The following is a 22,393-nucleotide window of genomic DNA, read 5'->3' on the forward strand; positions in this document are numbered from 1 at the left end:
AGGGGATCTCTGTGTATAGTCATAATCTAGTGAATAGAATGGCAAGCCCATCCCCACACCAAAGCGGCGGTGGAGAAAAGAGAAATAACACCTCTATTGTGCGAACAGGTTTCGCAGCGAAGCCTGCCCAAACTGAGCATCTGCCCTGGCATCAGTGTCCAGGCAGTAATGCTTAGCAAAGGTAAGGACCGACTTCCAAGTGGCCGCCTTGCAGATTTCTGCAATAGGAACATTACGGAGCAGAGCTGTCGTGGCAGCTTTGCCCCTGGTGGAATGAGCCTTAGGTTTACCCCGTAAGGTCTTATTAGCTTTTTGGTAACACTACTTCTATGCAGGACACAATCCACCTAAAGATAGACTGCTTGGAGGTCGCAAGACCCGTCCGGACCGATCCATAATTAATAAACAATTGATCTGACCTACGAATATCCTTGGTTTTATCCAGATAAAATTTCAACACCCTCCTAACATCCAGGGAATGCAACGACCTTTCCGCTGGAGATGAAGGGTTCTGAAAAAACATAGGCAAAGTTATGGTCTGGTTGACATGAAAATCAGAAATAACCTTGGGAAGAAATTTAGGGTGAGTACGCATAACAACCTTAGCAGCATGAAATACAGTATAAGGTTCATGGCAACACAACGCCTGAATTTCACTCAACCTGCGGGCCGATGTAATGGCCACGAGGAACGCCGCCTTCCAGGACAGGTGCTGCAACGAAGCCTTATGAATAGGTTCAAAAGGTTCCTTCATCAATCTGGACAGCACCACATTCAATTCCCATGAAGGCGAAGGAAGCCTGACAGGAGGGAACACTTTCTTCAAGCCTTCCAGAATGTCTTTGATCACAGGGATCTGGAAAAAGGAAGTCTGTGAAGGGCATTTCCTGTAGGCAGCCAATGCAGCGAGATGAACCTTAATGGAATGGAGATTAAGGCCAGACTGCGCCAACTGTAGAAGATAAGGAAGGATGACATCTTCCTTACATGTCGTCGGATCATAGTTCTTGGACTTGCACCAGATACAAAATCTCTTCCACTTGTACGCATAAGAAGTCCTAGTGGAAGGTCTCTTAGACTCCTTCAGTATGTCCATACAATCTGCAGGGAGATTCAAATGGCCATATTGCACTATCTCAGGAGCCATGCTGCCAAACTCAAAGACGAGAGGTTGGGGTGCAACATCTGCCCCCCGAACTTCGTGAGAAGGTCCGGCCTGCACGGCAGCCTCATGTGAGGAAGGAGAGACCGGTGAAGCAGGTCCGTGAACCACCACTGTCTGGGTCATTCCAGGGCAATCAGTATCATCCGCGCCCTGGACTGGGACAGCTTGATGAGAACCGTCGGAATCAGGGGAATGGGTGGAAAAGCGTACAGAAAGCTGTTCGACCAGTTGATCCATAACGCATTCCCCAGCTGATAGTACCTGGAGGCGAAGTCTCGGCATTTGCTGTTTTCGGCGGTGGTGAACAGATCTACGTCTGGAGTCCCCCACCTTGCGAAGACTTCTCCTAGTACTTCGTCGTTTACGACCCATACGTAGTTTTCCTGAATCAGTCTGCTCAGTGCGTCTGCCTGAACATTCTGCACACCTGGTAGATGGGTAGCCGTTATTGTCAGTCCTCTGGCCAGAAGCCAGATCGCCTGCGCTTCCTGCGACAGGGTGCGTGATCTCGAGCCCCCCTGCTTGTTGAGGTAATACATCGTGGTCGTATTGTCCGTCTGTACAAGTAGGGAGTTGGTCTGGAAGGACGGAAGAAAAGCCTTCAACGCCAAGTGAACAGCTCTGAGTTCCAGGAAATTGATATGGTACGTGGACTCAGTCTGTGACCACGTCCCCTGAATCTGTAAGTTTCCAGAGTGCGCCCCCCAACTGTGGAGAGGCGCGTCCGTCACAATAGTCTGAGTGGGAATGTCCTTGTGGAATGGAACCCCTCTCAGGAGATTCTCCGCCGAACACCACCACTTCAGAGACTGAAGCGCCTGCAGAGACAGTCGTATCCTGTGGTCCCAAGATCCTTTCCTCTGATCCCACTGGTCCTCCAAGCACTCTTGCAACGGTCTCATGTGCAGTCGTGCATGAGGCGTTAGGAAGATACACGAGGCCATCGACCCCAGTAGAGAAGACACCGTCCTCACTGTCGTAGATGGACTGGTCATAAGAGCCTGAGCCTTCCGAAGCAGTGATAATCGTGGCTCCTCCGAAGGAGACACGCTTGCTGACAGCGTATTGATGGAGGCTCCCAAGTACTGTATGCACTGGACCGGAGTCAGGACCGACTTGGACATGTTGATATGCAACCCCAGCTTGTTCAGTAGAACGCACGTCTTCTGGAAGTAAGCTTGCGCTTCCGAGAAGGAGGAGGCCTTGATCAACCAATCGTCCAGGTACGGGTAGACAAACACCTTGCTCTTTCTCAGGTGAGCCGCTACCACCGCCATGCACTTGGAGAACGTTCTCGGCGCAGACTTCAGTCCGAATGGCAGTACTGTGTATTGATAATGATTGGCGCCGACTTGGAATCGCAGGAACTTCCTGTGTTTGCATGCAATGGGCACGTGGAAGTATGCATCCTGGCGGTCTATGGCACACAGCCAGTCTCCCAGTTGCAGCTGAGGATAAATCTGATGCAACGACAGCATGCAAAACTTTTCTCTGCGAATCCACTTGTTTGCCTGCCGCACATCCAGAATGGGCCTGAACTCGTTCTTGTCCTTTTTTCGAACCAGAAAGAACCGGGAGTACAGACCTCTTCCTCTTTGAGACCGAGGTACGTCTTCTATCGCCCTTTTCCTTAGCAGGATATCTGCCTCCGCCTGGAGCTCGTGCAGTTGAAACAGCGAGCTGACCGGTGGGATTGATGGAGGAGGGCTGGTGAACCGAAGACTGTATCCATTGCAAACAATATTCAGCACCCACTTGTCCTGAGTAATTTTTCTCCACTCTGCGAGAAAAAATTGAATGCTTCCCCCCACCGGAGTGGGTAACAGTTGCAGGGGAAGTAAGCGCTCAGGGCCTAGACCCGGTCTGGCCTTTAGTCGCTGTTGCACTGATGACCTGATTTGCCACCAACATCCCCTCATTCAACACCTCCTGGAAGTCTTCTCGCTTGTCACGCGGTAGATGTTCCACAAACTGTTGTAGGGATTCCCAGAGGGCTCGGTCATACCGTCCCAACAAGGCCGTGGCACTAGCGGCCTTCATGGAAGTCGCCGACGCCCCACAAACCTTTCTCCCAGACGAATCCAGCCACCTAGATTCCTTATCTGGTGGAACTGTGGAGGACGGAGTGGTGGCATGCTGCTTACGAGCTGCCGTCACAATCACCGAATCTAGAGGGGGCTCCACCCTTAGAAAGGCCGGATCCGATTCCGGAGCCCGGTATTTTTTCTGCAGTCTCGAGGGTGCCGCCTTAGTCACCGCCGGGGTGAGAAAAAGGTCCATGGCCGGTTCTTCCAGGCCCGGTACCAGTGGTAGTAATGGCCGAGACAAATGCTTCTGGTGCAGTGTCTCGAAGATCACCGATGTCTTGGGCGTGGGCACCGTCAAGGCAATGCCCAACTTTGCTGCACCTCGTAAAAGTACGTCCTGGAAAGACACCAGATCAATCGGTGACACCCTCGTTTCTGGCGAATCCGACAAGGTCGGAGAATAGTCCCTGAAGACCTTGTCCGGGAACGAGATCTGTGCCTCCTGTGGCGTCGTCTCGACCGTGTGGACGACCTGTTGCGCGATCGTTCCCTCCTCCTGGAACGAGAGCGCGATCTCCCAGCACGTGGGCGCTCCACCGGTTTCCGTGGGGGCGTCTTCCGTGGTCTATCCTGGGGTTTAGGTTTTGGAGTCCCTTTAGGCGGTGTAGGAAGCGGAGGCAGTGACACCGATCTCGGTGGTAGGACCGGAAGTACCTCCGGACGAGGAGAGGGCCCACGAGGTGGGACCGGTGGAGGAGGTTGCCCCGCAGGAGGAAGTGGAGGTAGTGGAGGTAGCGGCGGATTGGACGGAGGAGCCTCCTTAGGTAGAGGAGGAGTGTTAGGCCGAGGTGGTGTGTAGACCACCGAGTACACCGAGCCCGGTGACTTCTTCGGGGGAGGAGACTGCGAACCAGACCCCCCAGAACGTGAGCGACGACTCCGGCGTCCTTCACCAGATCCAGCGTAACTTTTCGCGCCAGAATCCCTCGGGGATGCCGACCTCTTTCTGCTCGACGTCGCACGTCGTTTTTCAGGCGTCGAACGTCGACCCTTCGACTCCGGCGTCGAACGCCGTCTCCTCGACGTCGAGTGCTTCTTCCTCAACGTCGACCGTTGCCACCTCGACGACGAACGGTCAGTCCTCGACGACGAGCGTCGACTTTTCCTCCGCGTCGACCGTTTCCTCGCGGTCCTCGACATCGAGGATCCCCTAGACGGCGACCGGCGGTGTCGCTTCGACGGCGAGCGCCGATGCCCGTCGGTCCTTCTCCGACGTTGATGGCTCGACGCCGAAGAAGACGCCGTCGGCGGTGACTTCGACGGTGGCCTACCCAGGCCTCTCGACGTCGACCGTCCACGCTGTTTCGACCCGGAGCCCCGGGGAGAAGGGGAACACACCGTCGTCATCCCTCTCGACGTCGTTGTCGATGCAATCGACGTCGACGGAGACCGGGATCTCTTGCTGGGCTACGTGCCTCTGGGGAGCCCCCCAGAGACCTCAGCAGGGGCAGAGGGAGCATTCCCAGCCTGCCCAGACCCACCTGCAGCCTGCAGTCGCCTCTCTTCCAGGCCTTTGAGCCTAATCTTCAGCCGGTCCCTCAGGGTCCTTGTAGTAAAGGTCTGGCAGATGTCACAATCTTCAGGGACATGTGCTTCAGGGAGGCAGAGTATGCAGACGTCCTGTGGATCAGACTTGGCCTTCTTCCTTCCACATGCTGAGCACTTGTCGAAGAGAGCAGGCATTTTAGAGCCCTAAAAAGCCTGAACGAATACACAGCAATGAGGGGAAACACCAAGCACACAACAGATAAACACTTTTAAATCCAAAAGTGCACAAAATCCAATAAACCCTTGAAAAAGGGAGAGCTCAATGCACCAGGGTCCTGTTAGCGGGAGCCGGAAAAAAGAACTGAAAGTAATAGGGACCTGCTGTGCATTCTGGGATAAGTTCTGGAAAGTTCTCTTAAAGGCACAGTATCCTATTTAAGCCACATAATGGCAGCCTATGGGGCTTGTCTGTCCATTCCTTCCTCTCTATCATTCCAGAGGGTTTTTGCTGTTAAAGCAAGGGAAATCTGGACAGGCTTTGCTGTTTGTGGATTTTTGGTGGAATTTCTAGTTGAAGTACTGGACAGTGTAGCCTGTGGATATAGGCTGCATTATTTGTCTTTAAATTCTCTCTTAAGTGTCTTTGCAGTTCTGCAATTTTCTGACAACTTAAGAGATTATTTTTGATTGCCGGGGTCCTCGCACATGGGCGGAACTATTCACTAGATTATAACTATACACAGAGATCCCATACTACAGAACACCTCTTTCGCCTCATCAAAGTAAGAAACTTGAAAATTCTCTTTGACCCCACTCCCAAAACATAAATACATAGACACTTCAAAACCAGACCGCCAGAATTCACCTTAGCCTTTACTAGCAGGCATATATCAAACCTGCTCTTAAACCTCGCTCTTAAACCTCGCTTCTGGCTCCTGGTACAGGACAGGATTAAACTTAAGGTCTTATGCACGTCACCAAGCATAGTGGGGCAGGAACTGACATAACACTACATCCCTATTAGACACCCCCACTCAATATCAGCCTTTGGGATTAAACGAAGATCCTTAGAAGGATGAAAGATTGTGGAAGATCTGTGGGTGCACAAGAACGGAGTCAAAGGAATGCCCAGAACCACACAGCTAGACTGAACCAAATTATGTCCATGAATTCCTGAAAATTAAACTCTTCAGACTTGCCTTCACTAGTGTAGAGCGAAAAAAGCAAACGTTCTCTTCCAGAATGGGAACAAGAGTGGGTATACTTAATATCCTATGAAGTAAGTACTACCAGTAGAAACTATACTATGTAACATCCACGAGCTGACTTCGTAATGTTCAGGTCTGTCAAGGTGCGCTGCTGGAAAAAAAGAGACTATGCAAGAGAACAATGTTTATTGGAAGTTGTAGCATAAAATATTAAATATATTATTACAAAAACAGATCAAGTTAGAATATTTACAAAATGTTGAAAAGAACAGTTAAGCTAGGTGGAATTAGAATTTTATAACATTTGCAACAGCATATTTAACTAGATCTTATTCGCTACTTTATATAAAAAAGTTGGAACCCTAAAGCAGTTAAAGAACCCATGACATCACCTTACTTTAAGCTGATTGAATGAAGCTTATTTAAAAATGCGGAAACTTACATCCATGATCTCGAATTTTGCTGCTCTAAACCACAGCAGAACACTAAGAAGTAAATGTGTCACAGTCCCCAAAAAAACGATGGCAGGTATTTAAGCTGGTTTCATATGAAAAGGTTGCATGGTACATAAAATGGTGCTGTTTCATCTTAAAAGCCTGAAGTGGATTTAAAAGTATAAAAGCCAACTCTTTCCTGAAAGTGCACATTCAAGGGAGCTAAACTGCCTTACCACTATTATTCTATCACTATTTATATGGCAAATAACCTTCTACTTGGTCCTCAACAAACATCTTGAACTACATAAAAATGTGTTGCAGCTCGCAGTGGTCAGTCATAATTTTCATTAAGTCTTCTAAACAAACTACTACTAGCACATTTTGTCTCTGCTAAACACATTTCCATAGCTGGCCAAATTCACAATATATGTTTCTTACTTGATAGGTGTTTAGATGCACAAAAACTCTACTTTGCAAAAATAAATATTCCGCCCTGAATAACAGAATGAGAATTTGTGAAAGTTTGCATTTTGCAAAGTGCTTTTATAAATGTAAAAATGTGCCGTTAAGGTGTTTTTTAGCATTCACAAATGCAGTAGGGGGGAGAGGGCCAAGGAAGGTTAAGAATTACAATCTGGTAAGTTTGTAGGAATGAATATATCCAACGCAGGTATTTTTCCACCCTGAAAAAGAAAGGCACATTTGCTACTGCAAAAGGCAGAAGAGACTTAGCAGGGTGGAAATTAAGAGGGGAACACCCCACACCCAATATTGGAGTAGATTTTCCACCACAAAATCCATTTTCACCATAAGAAAAAAATTCTATGTGTAAATGCACGTTTGTATCACTTTTATGGAAGCACAATTGTCACCAAATCGAAATTTCAAGCGCATAAACTTTTGGCCTGAGAGTATGCATAGAAATGTTTGATTACCATAGAGCATTTCTTATTCAGGAAATTTGCTGCAAGTGTAGGAGCAATCCCAAGGAAGCAAACTACAGCATTTCAACTAGTGCCCCAATCAGGCCAGTATGCCATTGCCTGCTCACTCATTCCACATTTGCGACATTGCGCAAAGTGGAAGAATGCCAAAATAATGATGCTTGCACTTTCACAACCTGTAAGCAAATCAGTGTCATATTGTATTTAAGGCATATACTGGGTGGTATTTAAGATTAGATGTGCTGAATATTTAAATCACCTTTGTACTACTACAGAGTTTGAAACAGCTCTTCTCGGCATTTTAGTAGAGATTTATTTTTAACACAGCTAAGTTATGATGCCTAACCTTCCAGGTCAAGAGGTGGACTTCACGTTATTACATATAAGTGCAGGATTACACTGAATCAACCATTCCTACCTTTGATCTACAATGTGAACTAGCTAATTCAGTGAAAACAAGCACTCTTGTATGATGTGGAAATCTGCCTCAAAATAAAGTCCTACCTCACTAAAGATGGAAAAGTGACGTTAAGAAGGTTTAACCAATCACTGGGATTTTAAAGGTGAATATTTCATCCTCAAACATCAAAATGTTTTTCTGACGGTACTGGACAGGCTGATGTAAGAATACTACTACAGTAAGATAAAGTTCCACTTTAACAAATGACAGTTGGTCTAAATAGTTAGTTTACTACCTATAGTACTATGCAATTCTATATGGATATCAACTGTGGGTCAGCGTGTTCTTACTAGGCTGACCTCAAATCTAAAATAAACGGAGTCAAATTAGGGGTGGCATCTGATAAACAGACCTAAATAATACATTGGCACTGAAAGAAACTTGTTTCACAAACCCGATTTAAAAACTATCATTAACTCTCTCACAAGAAAATGAGGCTTGTGAAGAGGATGGCATGGATTCAGAAGTGCAATGAGATCATTGGGTCACGCAATCTTATCTCAAAGAACGGCTGTTTATTTCTGGTCAAAGGATTTAAATGGCACTATCAACTACAATAGTGGACATGATTAATGCTTACCGTTTATTAGTGTATAGGCAAAAAATGCCCCCATAAGAACAGGAACAACAACAGATTTAAATGTCACATAAGAAATAACATATAAAGCAAATGTGAGAGGTAAAGTTCGTTATTTGGCACAGAAATGCCCCACTAACACCAGAAAACTATGGGCTGATAATGATGGTTCTATTCACTTTGCAAAACAGTCAAAACTGATCTCAATTCATTTTTGGCCTCTTTGGCGAAGGCTCCTCGTCTTCTTTCTTCAGCCATTTATGCATTAAACCTGCACTGGTTTTCTTTGGTGGTGTCTCTTGTTTGCAGAGAGGTTTGATTGATATGGGAGAACAAAGTACTTCCTTTTTCGGTGATGTACTTTTCAGCCAGCTCAACATCTTCTTGCTGCTTGCACTTAAAACAGGTTCCTTTAAAAACAAAATGTGATTTTGAAAAATCTTTCTTCCAGGTTTATTACATTGTGTGTATTAACAGCAAAATTGAAGGATTGTGATCAATAAATTTTGTTGAATGTTAAAACTTCAAAAACAATCATAATATTGTTAGAAACGAATGCATTTTATCAACATTGAGAATAAATAAGTATTTCTTCTTTCCTTAAATCGCTAACTACTGTATTTAATTTCAAATGGTTGTGTGCTCCAGGGTTTAATAACTTGTTGTTGAAGTAACTGCTTTCGCAGTTGACTTATTTGCACCTCACTTCAGCAGAGGTGTAGTTCGCAGTAGCACTGTGTAATAACGTCTTTCTTGTACTGACATCATTTATTTGGAGGTACGTGTGCGGTTCTATGCTTTCCACTGCTGCCTTTATGAACTCGTAGACTTAATTCAAACACCTGAATGATTGTACGCTGGAGATATCATTTGTTTGTAACGCTTATAATCTAGATCACCTGAATTTTGCTTTTGTATCTCATATAGCATTATCGCTTACCATGTGCAGAACCACAATTACAAATAAAATGTTTAAAAAAAGATTCCTGGAACAATTAAAGATGCTTGCCTCTATATGAACACGGATTAATAAACAACTATGAAGTCAGAACCTAGAAATTGATAAGACAACATAGTATGATACTCAAATCCACCACTGCAATAATTTACAAAAAGGGAAAAGACTGACATTTTTGGAACTCTAGAATAATCAAAAATATTTTTCTGAATTTCTACATCTCAGATTCTGCATCTTGCATATGGACGTCAGGCACAATTGCGTAAATGTTGTTCAATCATATAGAACCAACTTTCATACAGAAAAATCCCTGCCACTACTCCTACATTATCTATGGGAGTTCCTTCCCCATGCACTTAATCCTGGGTTTGACAAGAATACATTTGCATTCATTTCCAAGGTGCAAACTACCTACAAAAGGTATGTAAACTACTACCTACAAAAGGTATGTAAACCCCAAAACTTGTCTTTGAATGCTTACTACATTTGGGCATACAGGTTCCCTAGGTTGACCACAAGTTTGCTGAAGCCCTAAATCTCAGAATGCAGAAATTCCACCATACTGACAGAATTTACATAAACACCTATCCCTTATGTTTGTGTAAAATTCATTCAAAGACACAATCAGTATTGCGATTTTACCCTCACAAACACATTTATTTAGACATCAAGATAAAATAGGATCAATCGCCAACATGAGCATGAGAACAGGCATCTTAAAACTGTACAGACTTTAACCTCACCTTTTTGCATTTCAAGTCAACAGGCACGGTGCACTCCGGTGTATTGTTGCGGGCATTGTTCACTGTTTTGGAGACAGGGTGGCAAGAAACATTTTCTATGGGATGAATATACTTGAGGGCTTCTTGTGCTGGCACCTGCCCGAAGTCGAGCCATTTCTGGATTGCCTCATCACCATCTAGTATAGCTGGCATTCTAGAAATGTAGATGACAGACTTGATTAAAAAAAACAAATTCACCTCTCAAGCAGAAAACTAAGAGTGCCTCAAATTTCTCGTTTAACCCCTTGCGCGCTGTGCTAATTCTCCTGCTGTGCGGGCGAATTAGCGAGTGGGCGGGATTCGGGCGGCCCCCGGCTGTCCTCCGCACACGCCCACCGTCACGTGGGACGGTCAGGGGCCGTCCGCAGCACCGAATGGGTTAAGGTCCTGGCATGTAGTTAAAGGGACTAGAAGTGGAAAATGAGGGTTACTAGAGTGAAGTTACGGTGGAGAAGAAATTACTTACTTACCTGTAACTCCAGTTCTCCAGTGTTGGCATCTTTCATATATTCACAACTTGAGATTGTGATGGAGTATCTCTGCACTGTGTCTAGAGAGGAACCTAGAATACTTTTTCAGTGGTATTACCAGAAGTGTGGATTGTCTCAGATGTTAGCTGTACCAGTACTGGGGTGACAACACCAGGACAATGAGAATCAGGGTACAGCGTCCCACCTTCATCTTCCTCAAATCCCTGGAAAAGAGGGGAAACTGAAGAAATGTGTATGCAGAGACGTCGGACTATCAGACCGAAAAGGCATTGCCCTTGGTTACTGGTACCCAAAACCAGCTGGAGTAGCACCAATATTTGTTGTTACTCAGTGTGGCAAACATATCTAGTGTGGAGTGCCCCTATTTGTGGAGATGCAAAGATTCATTGCACTTTATCCTACTGGAGCACCAACTTGTGGCAGTTCGACACTGCTCGACTGAGTTTGTCTGCCTGACTGTTTTGGCATCCTGGTAAACGTCGAAAGAGATTTTCATCTGGTGGGAGATGGCCCTGTACTATAGCAATGCGCACATCTTCAGGAGAGAGGCTGGGACCTTGTTCTTCCCAACCCGGAGATGTAAAACATTAGCGTTCTGTTGTCATGCTAGTTTTCGGAGGAATGATTGTAAGCGCAGTCTTATAGTTTGCAGCCCCAGGATGTTTATGTCGAGCAAATTTTCTGCAACGGACCTGAGGCCTCCTGTTGGCAGTTCTTGCATGCAAGTTTTCCAGCCCTCCATGAATACATCCATCGTTATCACTACTCTGTCTGATGATGGGTAAAACATGGAGGCCTGCACTGAGATTTGTATAGAACCTCCACCATAGCAGCACCTTTTTGAGTCGGCTTGCGACTTAGTCCATGTCGACCCACGAGCCGCCCTTCTTCTCCTATTGATTATTATGTTTTTGTTGAATGGGGTTTATCCAGAGGCTACAAAAGGGTATTGGGCTCTGAAGGATGACATCAGGTTATGTTATGTTATGTTATTTATTTCTTCTATAGCGCACGGCTACTCCAAAGGAGCATCCCGGCGCTTTAGCGAAGGAAACTTATGCAGAGTAACAAACATAACAACTAAAAGCTGAAAGAAGAGAAGAAACCAAAAAAGAAAAAAAACCCTATACAGAAAAGAGCCAGGTCTTTAATTCCTTTCTGAAAACAAAAAGATTACTTGCTCTTCTTAAAGCCAAAGGGAGCTCATTCCAGCCTCGCGAGGCCAGGTAACGAAAAGCCCGGCCTCCAGTTCTGGAGCGGTTAATGACCGGCACAGCCACTTTGGCTAATGAAGCGGAACGTAGAGCCCTGCTAGGCTGGTAGAAGGAAAAACGTTTCCCAATATACTTGGGGCCAATACCATGAAGGGCTTTGAAAACAAGAGTGAGGCTTTTAAAGAGGATCCTCTTAGAGATGGGCAACCAATGCAAAGCTCTTAAAAGCTCAGAAGCGTTGGCCCGTCTCGGAAGTCCAAAAATAGCTCGGGCCGCAGAATTCTGCACCACTTGCAGGCGGGTCAAAAGATATTTGGGTAGACCCAAATAGAGGGCGTTCGCATAGTCTAAACGCGACCCTATTAATGCCTGCACGATGGTTCTTTTGTGGTGAAGTGACAGCAAAGGAAGAAATTTCCTAAGCGTCCTCAGAATGCCAAAGCATTTCCCTGAGAGCCCGATGACATGGGGCCGAAAGGATAGGTCACAATCAATCAGAATTCCTAAATTCTTAGCCTTCACAGAGGCAGTGTCCGGGGGAAACAAGTCCTGTGGCCACCAGGTCCAGCAGAGATTTGAATAGCCTGGCTGTGACTGACCGCTTGGCAGAAAAGGTCATTGGAATGGCTCAGAGCCCCAATGCTCTATCCACAGAGGGAAATGCCTTCCCCAGTTGTGTGTCCAGTATTGAAGTTTCCTCACTGATTCCATTCTAGTCAATGTATAGTGTCAAATATATTCTGTGTAACAGAGTGATGCAGGCTGCTGTAGAATTCTTTGCCTCTTCACTTAACAGAGCTTTGATGAGCCAGTTGTCCAAGTACGGATATACTTGGTGACCCTGCCCTCTCATAAAGGCAGCAACTGGCACTAGGTGAAAATCCAGGGTACCGGCTTGAGGTCGAATAGAAGTGTCCTGAATTGATAGTACTGCCTCTCCAATGAAAAGCTGAGGTACTTCCTGTGTTTCCGTTGTATGGGGAATGTCAAAATACACTTCTTGAAGATCTAGTGAGGACAGGTAATCTCCTTCCTGAAGCATCAGTAGGAATTCGTGGAGCGTTCCCATGTGAAAGTTCAGGAACTTGTTCAACTTCCTGAGAATCTAGAATAGACTACCACTGTCCGGTTTTTTTCTTTCATCAAAAATAACCTGAAATTAAATCACTGGCTCCTCTAGGATTTCGGGACGCACCCTGAGAAGGAGAAAGATAACTTTCTATTGTAGCTATCTCAAGTGAAGATAATGTTCCTTCCTGGGTAGGCAGGGAGATGGTTCTGTACCCATTCCAGAGTGTGTCCTGAGTGTGCCACACCCATTGGTCCAAAGTCATTGACTCCCATGTGGGGGCAAAAAGGGAAATTGTCTCTCCTGACCTGAAGGGTTGGAGATGGTAGGGAGGTAGCTGTGAAGAGTCATTCTCTCATTGGTTGTGCTGTAAAAGGGAATGAGTGGCGCCTCTTTACCATTTGGAAGATATGCCACATCCTTGCATTTGGTTTCTGATGTATGTATATCCTTAAGCATATCCTGATGTATGGGGTAATATAGTCGCCCTTGACCTAACTATTTGGATTCATTGTGAGCCACGAAAAGTGGCTAAGCCAGGACTGGAACACTACAGAACCTTGAAGGATGTCACAGTTTCCCAAACAAGGTGAGTCCATGAAACGACAGGTCTAGGATCTTTGTTTGCACTTTTGAAAGGAAAGCTGCAGAAATCAGCCATCCATGCCTCCTTAAAACAGTTGCTCATGAGAGCTGGCGGATGCCCGCATTGGATATATTCATTGCTGTATTGATGATGACTGAGGATGTTAGTTGCTCCCACAGTGACGAACGCCTCTCTTGTCTTCAAGTATGAGGTTGATCAGTGGCTAGAAATCATGCCACATCTGGCAGTCGTAAAGGACTGAAATTGGCAAGGCATTTGCAGCTTTGATCAAAAATGCCGCTGTCAAACTAACTCTCCGCCCCAAATTAACTACCCATTGGCTGTCTCGGTCAGGAATTGGCAACGATGTAATAACAGAATCAGGCTTTGACCAGCCCAAAAGGCAGGCTGAAAACGAATCGGGGGCTCTGGTTCATTTATCTGCATGGAAGGGATTCTGGTTGAACGGGTGTTTTGTCTTCCTCCTGGGTAAGTTTCACTATTAATCATGGACTCTGTGGTCTCCGTGTGTAAGTCCACCATCTTCCAAATCCGAATATTTGTCCGAGTGCCCCATATCCTTTGGGGTTGTCATACCAGTAGGTGGGTGACAGCTGTGGGAGGTGTCTCTGATAATACAAGAGGCAAACAGTAGGAGGTGGATGTAGAGTAAGCAGGGATGGAGCCTAGCACAGGGAAGATGTTGGCTGCCTGGCAGGCTGTTGAGGTATCCTCCATTAGTTACAAAGTTGTCAAAAACGCAACTTCCACCGGCAGGACTACTGGTTCCTTAAAGTAACAACGAAGTTCATAAGATTGAAGGAGGGTTGTCAGCTACGAAGGCCTGTGGCTGATACTCCTGGTAAATTCCCTCTTCATCTAAGCATCTTCGTCAAAGTTAGGTACATCATGCACATCCAGCCCCCTCTGAACTACTTCCGAGACAATGTCCTGGTTGCAGACATCTGCCTTCAGCTCAGAGTCCAGAATCTGTGTGATTAGACTTCCTGGCACATTCCTAGGTGATAAGCAAAATTGCATTGAAAAATCCACTGTTTTCAGTATTGACGGTGCCCTTGAATGGGCTGTTGTGGACAAAGTATTAAGCATCAATTACAGTCGACGGTGAAAGATGGTTCATCGTCCGCATCAGAAGAAAAAACATCCTTAGGATAGTTACCGATGGTGGTCTTGATGCAGAAGGAGCAGTTGTCAACTAGGCTGTTGTTGACGAGATCTCCTCAAGAAGATCTCCTCACAGTCGTCGTGGAGGGCCCTCCAATTAGTTGCACGGGGATGTTATCACAAGGTGTCGTCAGCAACTGCGCCTTTTCCTTCATTGTTAACAAGGATGACAGATGTTACCAGTGAAGATGGCAATTCAGCTAAGGGTCCATGGGTGCTGGATTTTCCCACAATTGTTTGAACAGGCTGGTGTTCACCTTTTCTGGAGCGATTTCCTAAGGAAATTCCAGCCGGAGTTTACTCTGAGGAGATGACTGCAGGCACTTAAGGCTACACATCCCTCCCAATGGAATGTCAATCTAACCCTTTTTGTTTTCCCAGCTTCAATGGTCTATAGGCTATCCTCACAGTTTCGAGAGCCACGAGACATGCTACCCATTAAATTATCTACAGCTTGCACCGGTCCTAGTTAGAAAACTTTCATTCAGCCAACTGAATAAATAAGCAGCCGGATGGTGTATTCTATTTCACATACCCACCTTTAAGCTTCCGTCTGCTGCATTCAAATTTAACGTGCAAAAATATTCCCAGCTATGCAAATCCTTAGCATGGGCCTGACTACCATTCTAGGATGAAGAGTTTGATTTCTGGGACACAAGGCAGAGGAGAGCACTAAAAAAGAGGGCGGGGAGAAGGAAAGAATAATTGAAGGGGCTGATATCAATATTGAAAGAAGGAAATAAATAAAAGCAAAAGTCCTTTATGCCCAATGGACAACGTGATCTGGCATGGCACACAATGTGCAAACACTCACAGTCACTGTTTTTTATCAAAGCTTTGAAAAGAGTGGGAAAAAATGAAACAACGCCCTGCTATTCAAAACAGGTAATAACTGAAAACAAGAAACCTTAAAAATAAAACGCTGATATTTAGGACATTTTTTATTAGAGCTGAAATAATCAGATCGATAAAAGGTTTTTGCACCTTCTGTACTCTGTGTGCTCGCTGTTAGTACAGAAAGGTTGTCAATAATCCTGGTGGATAAATAGCACTAGTAAAAGAAGTTGTGTCTTGTAATCAAAATAGTGAAAAGTGTGACCTATGTCTGCAGTTTGTTAGTGGTCGGCTTTGCAGTTAGTGTCTCATTTAGTATCAGAGTCCAGATATCATTCTTGGTTTTGAGTTTGTTGATAGATTACTCATGTGTCTTCCTACTTAAAGTGAAAACGTCAAAATGTAAGTTATATTATCAGAAGTACACCGAGAGTGTATTATTTTGTGTGTATTTTTTGATAAATGTTGAGGAGACCTATAATGAAATAGAAATGACCAGAATTCTGAAGTCAACTGGAAACAATAGATGAAATTTGGACCGGGGAGATTGAAAAGATTACATTGAATGTTGACCATTACTGGTCAGCCATGAACGATGGTTCAATCCAATTGAACTCAAAATGTGCTGAGCTTGTTATATGGTGGATGTTCGAACATTGGAAAGAGGTTGATAATGTGACGAATGCTGACTGTTTCAATTAGAAGCAAACAATGTTGCCAGAACAAGTCAGAAGCCGACGAAGTGAAAACATTGGTCTTATGTTGACATGGTGATGTATTACAATGAGCTGTGCACGATGGCTCTGCTTGCATTAGCAGCATCGTGTTTTATCCCAACACGTCTCAATGGGCTGAGAGTGACAATTTCTCTCGGCAGACTACAAGGTGCCTATTTGAGTCCGGTATTGAAGGTGGTAAAACCTGTGAAAGAGGTGGTGGTGTACCAGGATGAGGTTGCATCCAAATCAGTGACTCGCCAGTTTCAGGCTCAGGGATAAGTCACAGTTCATTAAAATATTATAATTCCCTTCGGGGGAACTTATCTTAGAATAGCCATTATCTGTATGTGGTAGTGTGGCTGATGGTAAAGCAGACAAGGCTAGAAGTATGCCTCTTCCTCATACTATTGGCCAACAGCATGAAAATGCTCTGAGACACTAGGGGCACAAACCGGTAACCTTCCCCTTTCTCAACTTTCACAATGTCCTCCTCTTTTTCTTAAGGATTTTTTTTTCCTCCTCAAAAGTAACTTCCGCTAGAACCCGAAGAAAGTAAAGTAATGATCAGTGATGTAACTTTTGTGGAGGTTAGATTTTCCACTAGATTGGCACACTGATCCGGTCCGATATTTGGGGATATGGTACAGCAGAGACCCTGAAGAAGTTATCCGCACAAACTATGGCAAAGTACTGGACAAGCTGCAGGGGCAGGTCGACCGCTGGATACAACTGCCATTATCACTAGCTGACCGTATTGCCATAGTCAAAATGAATATCCTCCCCAAGCTCCTATACCTGTTTAACAATATACCGATCACGCCCCCCAAAGCAGTGTTCAAAAATATAAACTCGATGGTTCTCAAGCTCATTTGGGCAGGTAAACAAGCCCGCATAGACTTGCGAACACTGACTTTACCCTATGAGAGAGGTGGCTACTGTGTGCCTGACTTTTATTTGTACTACCTCTGCGCCCAGGCACAGTATGTGACATATTGGTATCACGCAGTTCCTTATCTCACACACACAGCGGTGGAGGAAGGGGACGCCTTTCCGATACCACTTACCGCAGTGATCACGCATAAACGCCCGCCATTACATACAGCAGACATTAACACAGTGGACACGACTGTGGCAGCTTGGTACTCACTTGGCCGCTTGACGCACAAGACACCACTCTATGCACAGGCGCTACCATTACATCATCACCCCCGGATATCGGTCACTAACGAACAAGTGGGTATGGGTCTCCTGCTACAAGCAGGTATTGATACATTGGGTGACCTCTATCAGGATGGCGTATTCAAGACTATCGCTGATCTGTCATATCAGCAATCAAACTGCACTGTTCCGTTTCACATACTATAGGCTACAAAGGGCAATCCGTGATCTTTACCCGGACTTCCCGACAGAACCCCCTTGCCTGGACACAATGCAATGTGTCATCACCTCTTCAAATTCAGCACACCTAGTCTCCCGAATGTACAAGCTGGCCCAAAGCGAGATACCATTCAAGTCCAAGAAAGCCTGGACGCGTTGGAACGAGTCCCTACCTGCCCCGCTAACTGAAAAGGAATGGTACACTGCCTGCACACTGACTAAATTAATTACTCACTCCTAATGGCAATTTACGCATTCTACACCTGAAATACCTCCACCAGTCGTATCACACTCCGTCACGTCTCCATAAGTTTGGGCTGAGGGAGGATGCCAAATGTAAACGATGTGGGGAACAAGACGCTGGCTTCATCCACCTGGCCTGGTCCTGCCCGAAAATACAGGACTACTGGGGACAAGTGACCACAACCCTTCGAAAAATGGTGGGAATGGAGTTTGACTGTTCTATAAAAATGTGTCTGCTAGGCCTGCTACCCGGGGTCAAAGCCGGGAAACGTAAATACTGTGCAATTTCTCTCTGTTGGCCAAAAGGCAAATATCTCAAGGTTGGGGTGGCACAAGAGTACCGAACACGAAACAATGGCTAAAAGACCTGACTCACTGCAAAACTCAACTGCTGACATATGAAGAAGAACTACCAGCAAGATCTAGACCGAAAGACTATTGGACTTATCTAACGAACTATCTGCAGAACGTGGAAACTTCTGAAACTCCGTGAACTTTAAAAATAACTAGAAATGTCTAGCCTCAGGTGTGACACGTGACATTTGTGCACTAACTCGATATTGCCATGTAAACTGTACAGACTTAACCCCTTCGACGCTGATGACGAGCTGGGCTCGTCATGGCGTAGCCTCCTCGCACGCTGATGACGAGCCCAGCTCGTCACGTAAAGTGCGATTTAAAAAATCTCAGAGTACGAGCGGAATTCCGCCCGCACGCATGCGGTTAAATAATGTCTAATTGTTCTCATACATATTGGGATGACGGATGCGGGAATGTACTGGTACTTGTTGTATTGCCATTTCTGATGGTTGTACTTGTTTTTTTTTTTTTTTTTAAACACCAATAAAAAGATTTATAAAAAAAAAAACTTTTGTGGAGGTTATTTTGCTGCTATTCAATGAGTACATTACGGACGAGGGCTGTTTCTATGCCAAAAGAAAGATCTCAATGGGGTAGTTATCGTCATGAATGGTTAATGAAAAGGCTTTCTTCCTCATTAACAATTGTTTATTGATGGAGTTGTCATTGTCGACAAGCATGTGGGGGCCATAGGTTATGTGGTCCTTAACAAGGTAGACTTGAGTAGACGTGGTCAAAGCATGATCTCCTACGGATGCTGTAGGATTGAGTTTCTTAGAGGTGGTCATCAAGCACAGGCGATTTTGATTGACTTATACTCTAAACTGTAGGTGGACTGTCACTAGGGAAGCACATTCTCATCACAGATCAGTACATTTCTCTATTTTATCCATTGAAGGTGTATTTATTTCTGCTGACTCTTAGAAGTTGAATGTGACACTACACTCCCAAATACTTAATTTCCTTGAGGAAAAAAGCAACTTCTCAAGGTCTCTCTACGTTTTAAGCGATAAAGAATTTGAACATTGCTGAAGCACATTTTAGATGCATACATGAAGTAAATACACTGCAGAGGGCGGTCATTAACTCACAGATTTGTCAGGGTTTCAATAAAGCATGCAGAGGTGCAATCAGTATCAACCAATGGGAAAACGAAATAATTTTACGCTGGACTAAGTGTGCAGAGACAGAAAAGAAAAACAAGCATTTACAATGCAATGGTCTTGGCATTATTAAAGGTAGAGCTATTGGCATTGCTCATGAATTTTTTTTTAAATCATAAATAAATGGCAGTCATTTACATTGCCAATAGCTTAATAGTTAAATAAATGGCATTGTCATTTACAATGCCAATAGCTTAATTGCTCGCAAATGCATGACCTATTGCATTTACACCTACACAGAGCCACACACACAAAGCCACCCACACACACAGCCACCCACACAGAGCCACCCACACAGTCATTCACATAGAGCCACCTACACAGAGCCACCCGCACACAGAGCCACCAACAAAAGCTATCCACACAGAGCCACACACACGGCCACACACACAGACAGAGCCACACACACACACAGACAGAGCACACACACACAGACAGAGCCACACACAGACAGAGCCACACACAGACAGAGCCACACACAGACAGAGCCACACACAGACAGAGCCACACACAGACAGAGCCACACACACACAGACAGAGCCACACACACACAGACAGAGCCACACACAGACAGAGCCACACACAGACAGAGCCACACACAGACAGAGCCACACACACACAGACAGAGCCACACACAGACAGAGCCACACACACACAGACAGAGCCACACACACAGACAGAGCCACACACACAGACAGAGCCACACACACAGACAGAGCCACACACACAGACAGAGCCACACACACAGGTGCTTTACGAGTTCACAGCCTCCCCTGGGGCGGGACTTCCGCCTTCTGCGGGAAGCCCACGCCCGCAAAGTCACTGGAGGAGAAGGGCAGAAGGTGGAAGTCCCGCCCTAGGGGAGGCTGTGAAACGCTGTAGGCACGTAGGAGGAGCAGAGTCCGCCGATGCAAGTGAGGGAAGCCCCGCGTGAAGTAGCCTGTAGCCCAGTGAGTGGGGCGGGTGGGGCTTAGTTGTAGGGGGGGTGCGTGTGCCGTAGGGGGGGGGGGTGCGTGTGCCTACAGGTGATACCGGCAAGGAACCGGCTCACAGATGAAACGCATCACGGGGCGACTACTGCTTTCCTTTGCAGGAAGTCCTCTGGACTGTCAGCGCAGGAAAGTAAAGTCTAAATGCATTAAGGGGTGGGTTTAATGCTTAAACGTCTGCAATGAGAGACCTGATCACGGGGGCAGGGGGGCCTAACTTTTTGCCTTGAACTTTCTAAATATACATAACCTTTAGGAAAGCGGTAAAAATGGTGATTTTGCTCCATCCGATTGTATGCAAAATGAAAATCGCTTTTCTCCACTGTAACATGCAAACATGAAAGTGTACAGAATTGATTTGCTGAATGTTTTCTGTCCTGAAGCTAAACTGTGTGCAATACGCCACGGCCTACATCTATCGTCAGAGTATGTAAACTTCTTTAGCAAACAAATTTCTTTGATGGGCTTGCAACAGGTAGACGGTACAAGCTCCTTTTTTCAGACCGCAAACGTCATTGCCACCTGTCAGATATGCGAAGTTGGTACATCTCGACTAAACCTGGGTTTTTTCTTAAGGTTTGTCAAGGAATGAGTGGCATTTCTTATAGGTAACGAAAGCTACAAGTAGCAGTTCAAAGAACAAGCAAACATACAAATGATAACAAATAAGTACACACCCTGGCAATGATAACGAGGGATTGTCTACCTGAACATTCTACTGAAGTTTACTTTTGTTTTCTCTGACACAGGGTAACTTTTCAATGCAGTATTGCCCCCACCACTACTATTAGCTATTATTATCATATTATCATGATTCTTCGTATTAATAAAAGTAACAAAAATAGTTATTTGTGTAAATTATTTAAAAAAATAATGACAGTAACAACATTATGTATAATACTTAGTAAATGTATGTGAATAATAATAGTAACACCACTGCAGTTTACTGTTTGAGTGCTCCTCTTCACTAGCAACACGGCCTTTTGTTGTAATCATTATCTGGCACCTTCCTGGGGCATCTTGTATGGCACCCTAAGGCAGCAGCCTAGAGTAGCTTGGATGTAGTGCGCTGCTTAGTTGCCTTTAAATGGGGCGGCATCATGTGACTCTTAAAAGCATCCGAGGAGGTCCCATCACTGCTGGAAGGAGTGGCGAAATGACATTTTACCCAGGCGGCAAAAATCATCGCAACTGCCCTGGGGAAAGACGTCTGGAAGGCGCATTTCTTCCAGTGCGGGCTGCTTGCCAGGCAGGAGGGGAGAGTGCTTGACCAGGGGGACGGAAGGGGTTATGTTGTGTAAGGAGGCCGTCCTTTGTAGAATAGATCCGCAATGACAGCCGCCTCGCTGTCATAACATGACGGGAGGCAGCGGTCGGTCACATGACAATCATGGGGCGCACATGCCTCGATAGTTATGGTCATGTAGTGTGTGCAGCGATTGCAGTGTAGGTTAAGATAGAAAAGGGTAGTTTACAGTGGAAGCAGTTACCTGTCTGGCAAGAGAAGATGCAAGGGTACTTTGATACCCATGCAGTCACTTATTATACTCTTAGAAGCACTCCGTGCTGGACGATATTAAATGAAAGGACAGTATCTTGGTTTTGATGGGACCATTTTACCCATCTTGCAGGTGAAAAGACCTGGTCATAGCGCCAACCATCCAGATATTTACAAGCAGTATTTGGAAGATCTGATGTGACGGTCTTTGAAAGAGGTGTGCGCGGACACTATTCAGGTGGACTGATGTACACTTAGTTGAAAAGAAATGAGTCTGCACATTAGTGCTGTTGGTTACCAAATTTAGAGCTCACTAGGCGTTTGAAAGTTCGTGAGACTATCGGTTAACGCCTAGTACAAAATCCGGTATGCTTTAATGGGTGGACGTGTTTAGTTTTTACCTATGCATACCTTTCCACCCCAGCTGGTATAAAAATGCATTTTTTATTTCTACTCCAAATGAGGAACACTGACTTTTATATGATGCCTGTTTTCACGAACACGAGGGCACCAGCTACTGCAGTCAGACGGAACTGTTAGCTGAAGATGACGCGTGCGG

General features: G+C 45.4%; 1 protein-coding gene across 3 annotated transcripts in view; it reads right to left on the reverse strand.

The window, feature by feature from the left end:
- Positions 1 to 6,117: 6,117 nt before the first annotated feature.
- HMCES (5-hydroxymethylcytosine binding, ES cell specific) overlaps positions 6,118 to 22,393 on the reverse strand; it is a 64,694-nt gene continuing 48,418 nt past the window's right edge. For all 3 annotated transcript variants that reach the window (XM_078661772.1, XM_078661773.1, XM_078661774.1), the window contains exons 6-7: positions 10,068 to 10,260; positions 6,118 to 8,776 (exon numbers count right to left, since the gene is read on the reverse strand). In XM_078661772.1, coding sequence (XP_078517898.1) covers positions 8,570 to 8,776; positions 10,068 to 10,260 — 400 coding nt within the window. In that variant the 3' untranslated portion in view covers positions 6,118 to 8,569. The remainder of the gene's footprint in view (positions 8,777 to 10,067; positions 10,261 to 22,393) is intronic.

Source organism: Lissotriton helveticus, chromosome 9 (genome assembly GCF_964261635.1).
Source record: "Lissotriton helveticus chromosome 9, aLisHel1.1, whole genome shotgun sequence".
Lineage (NCBI taxonomy): Eukaryota > Metazoa > Chordata > Amphibia > Caudata > Salamandridae > Lissotriton > Lissotriton helveticus.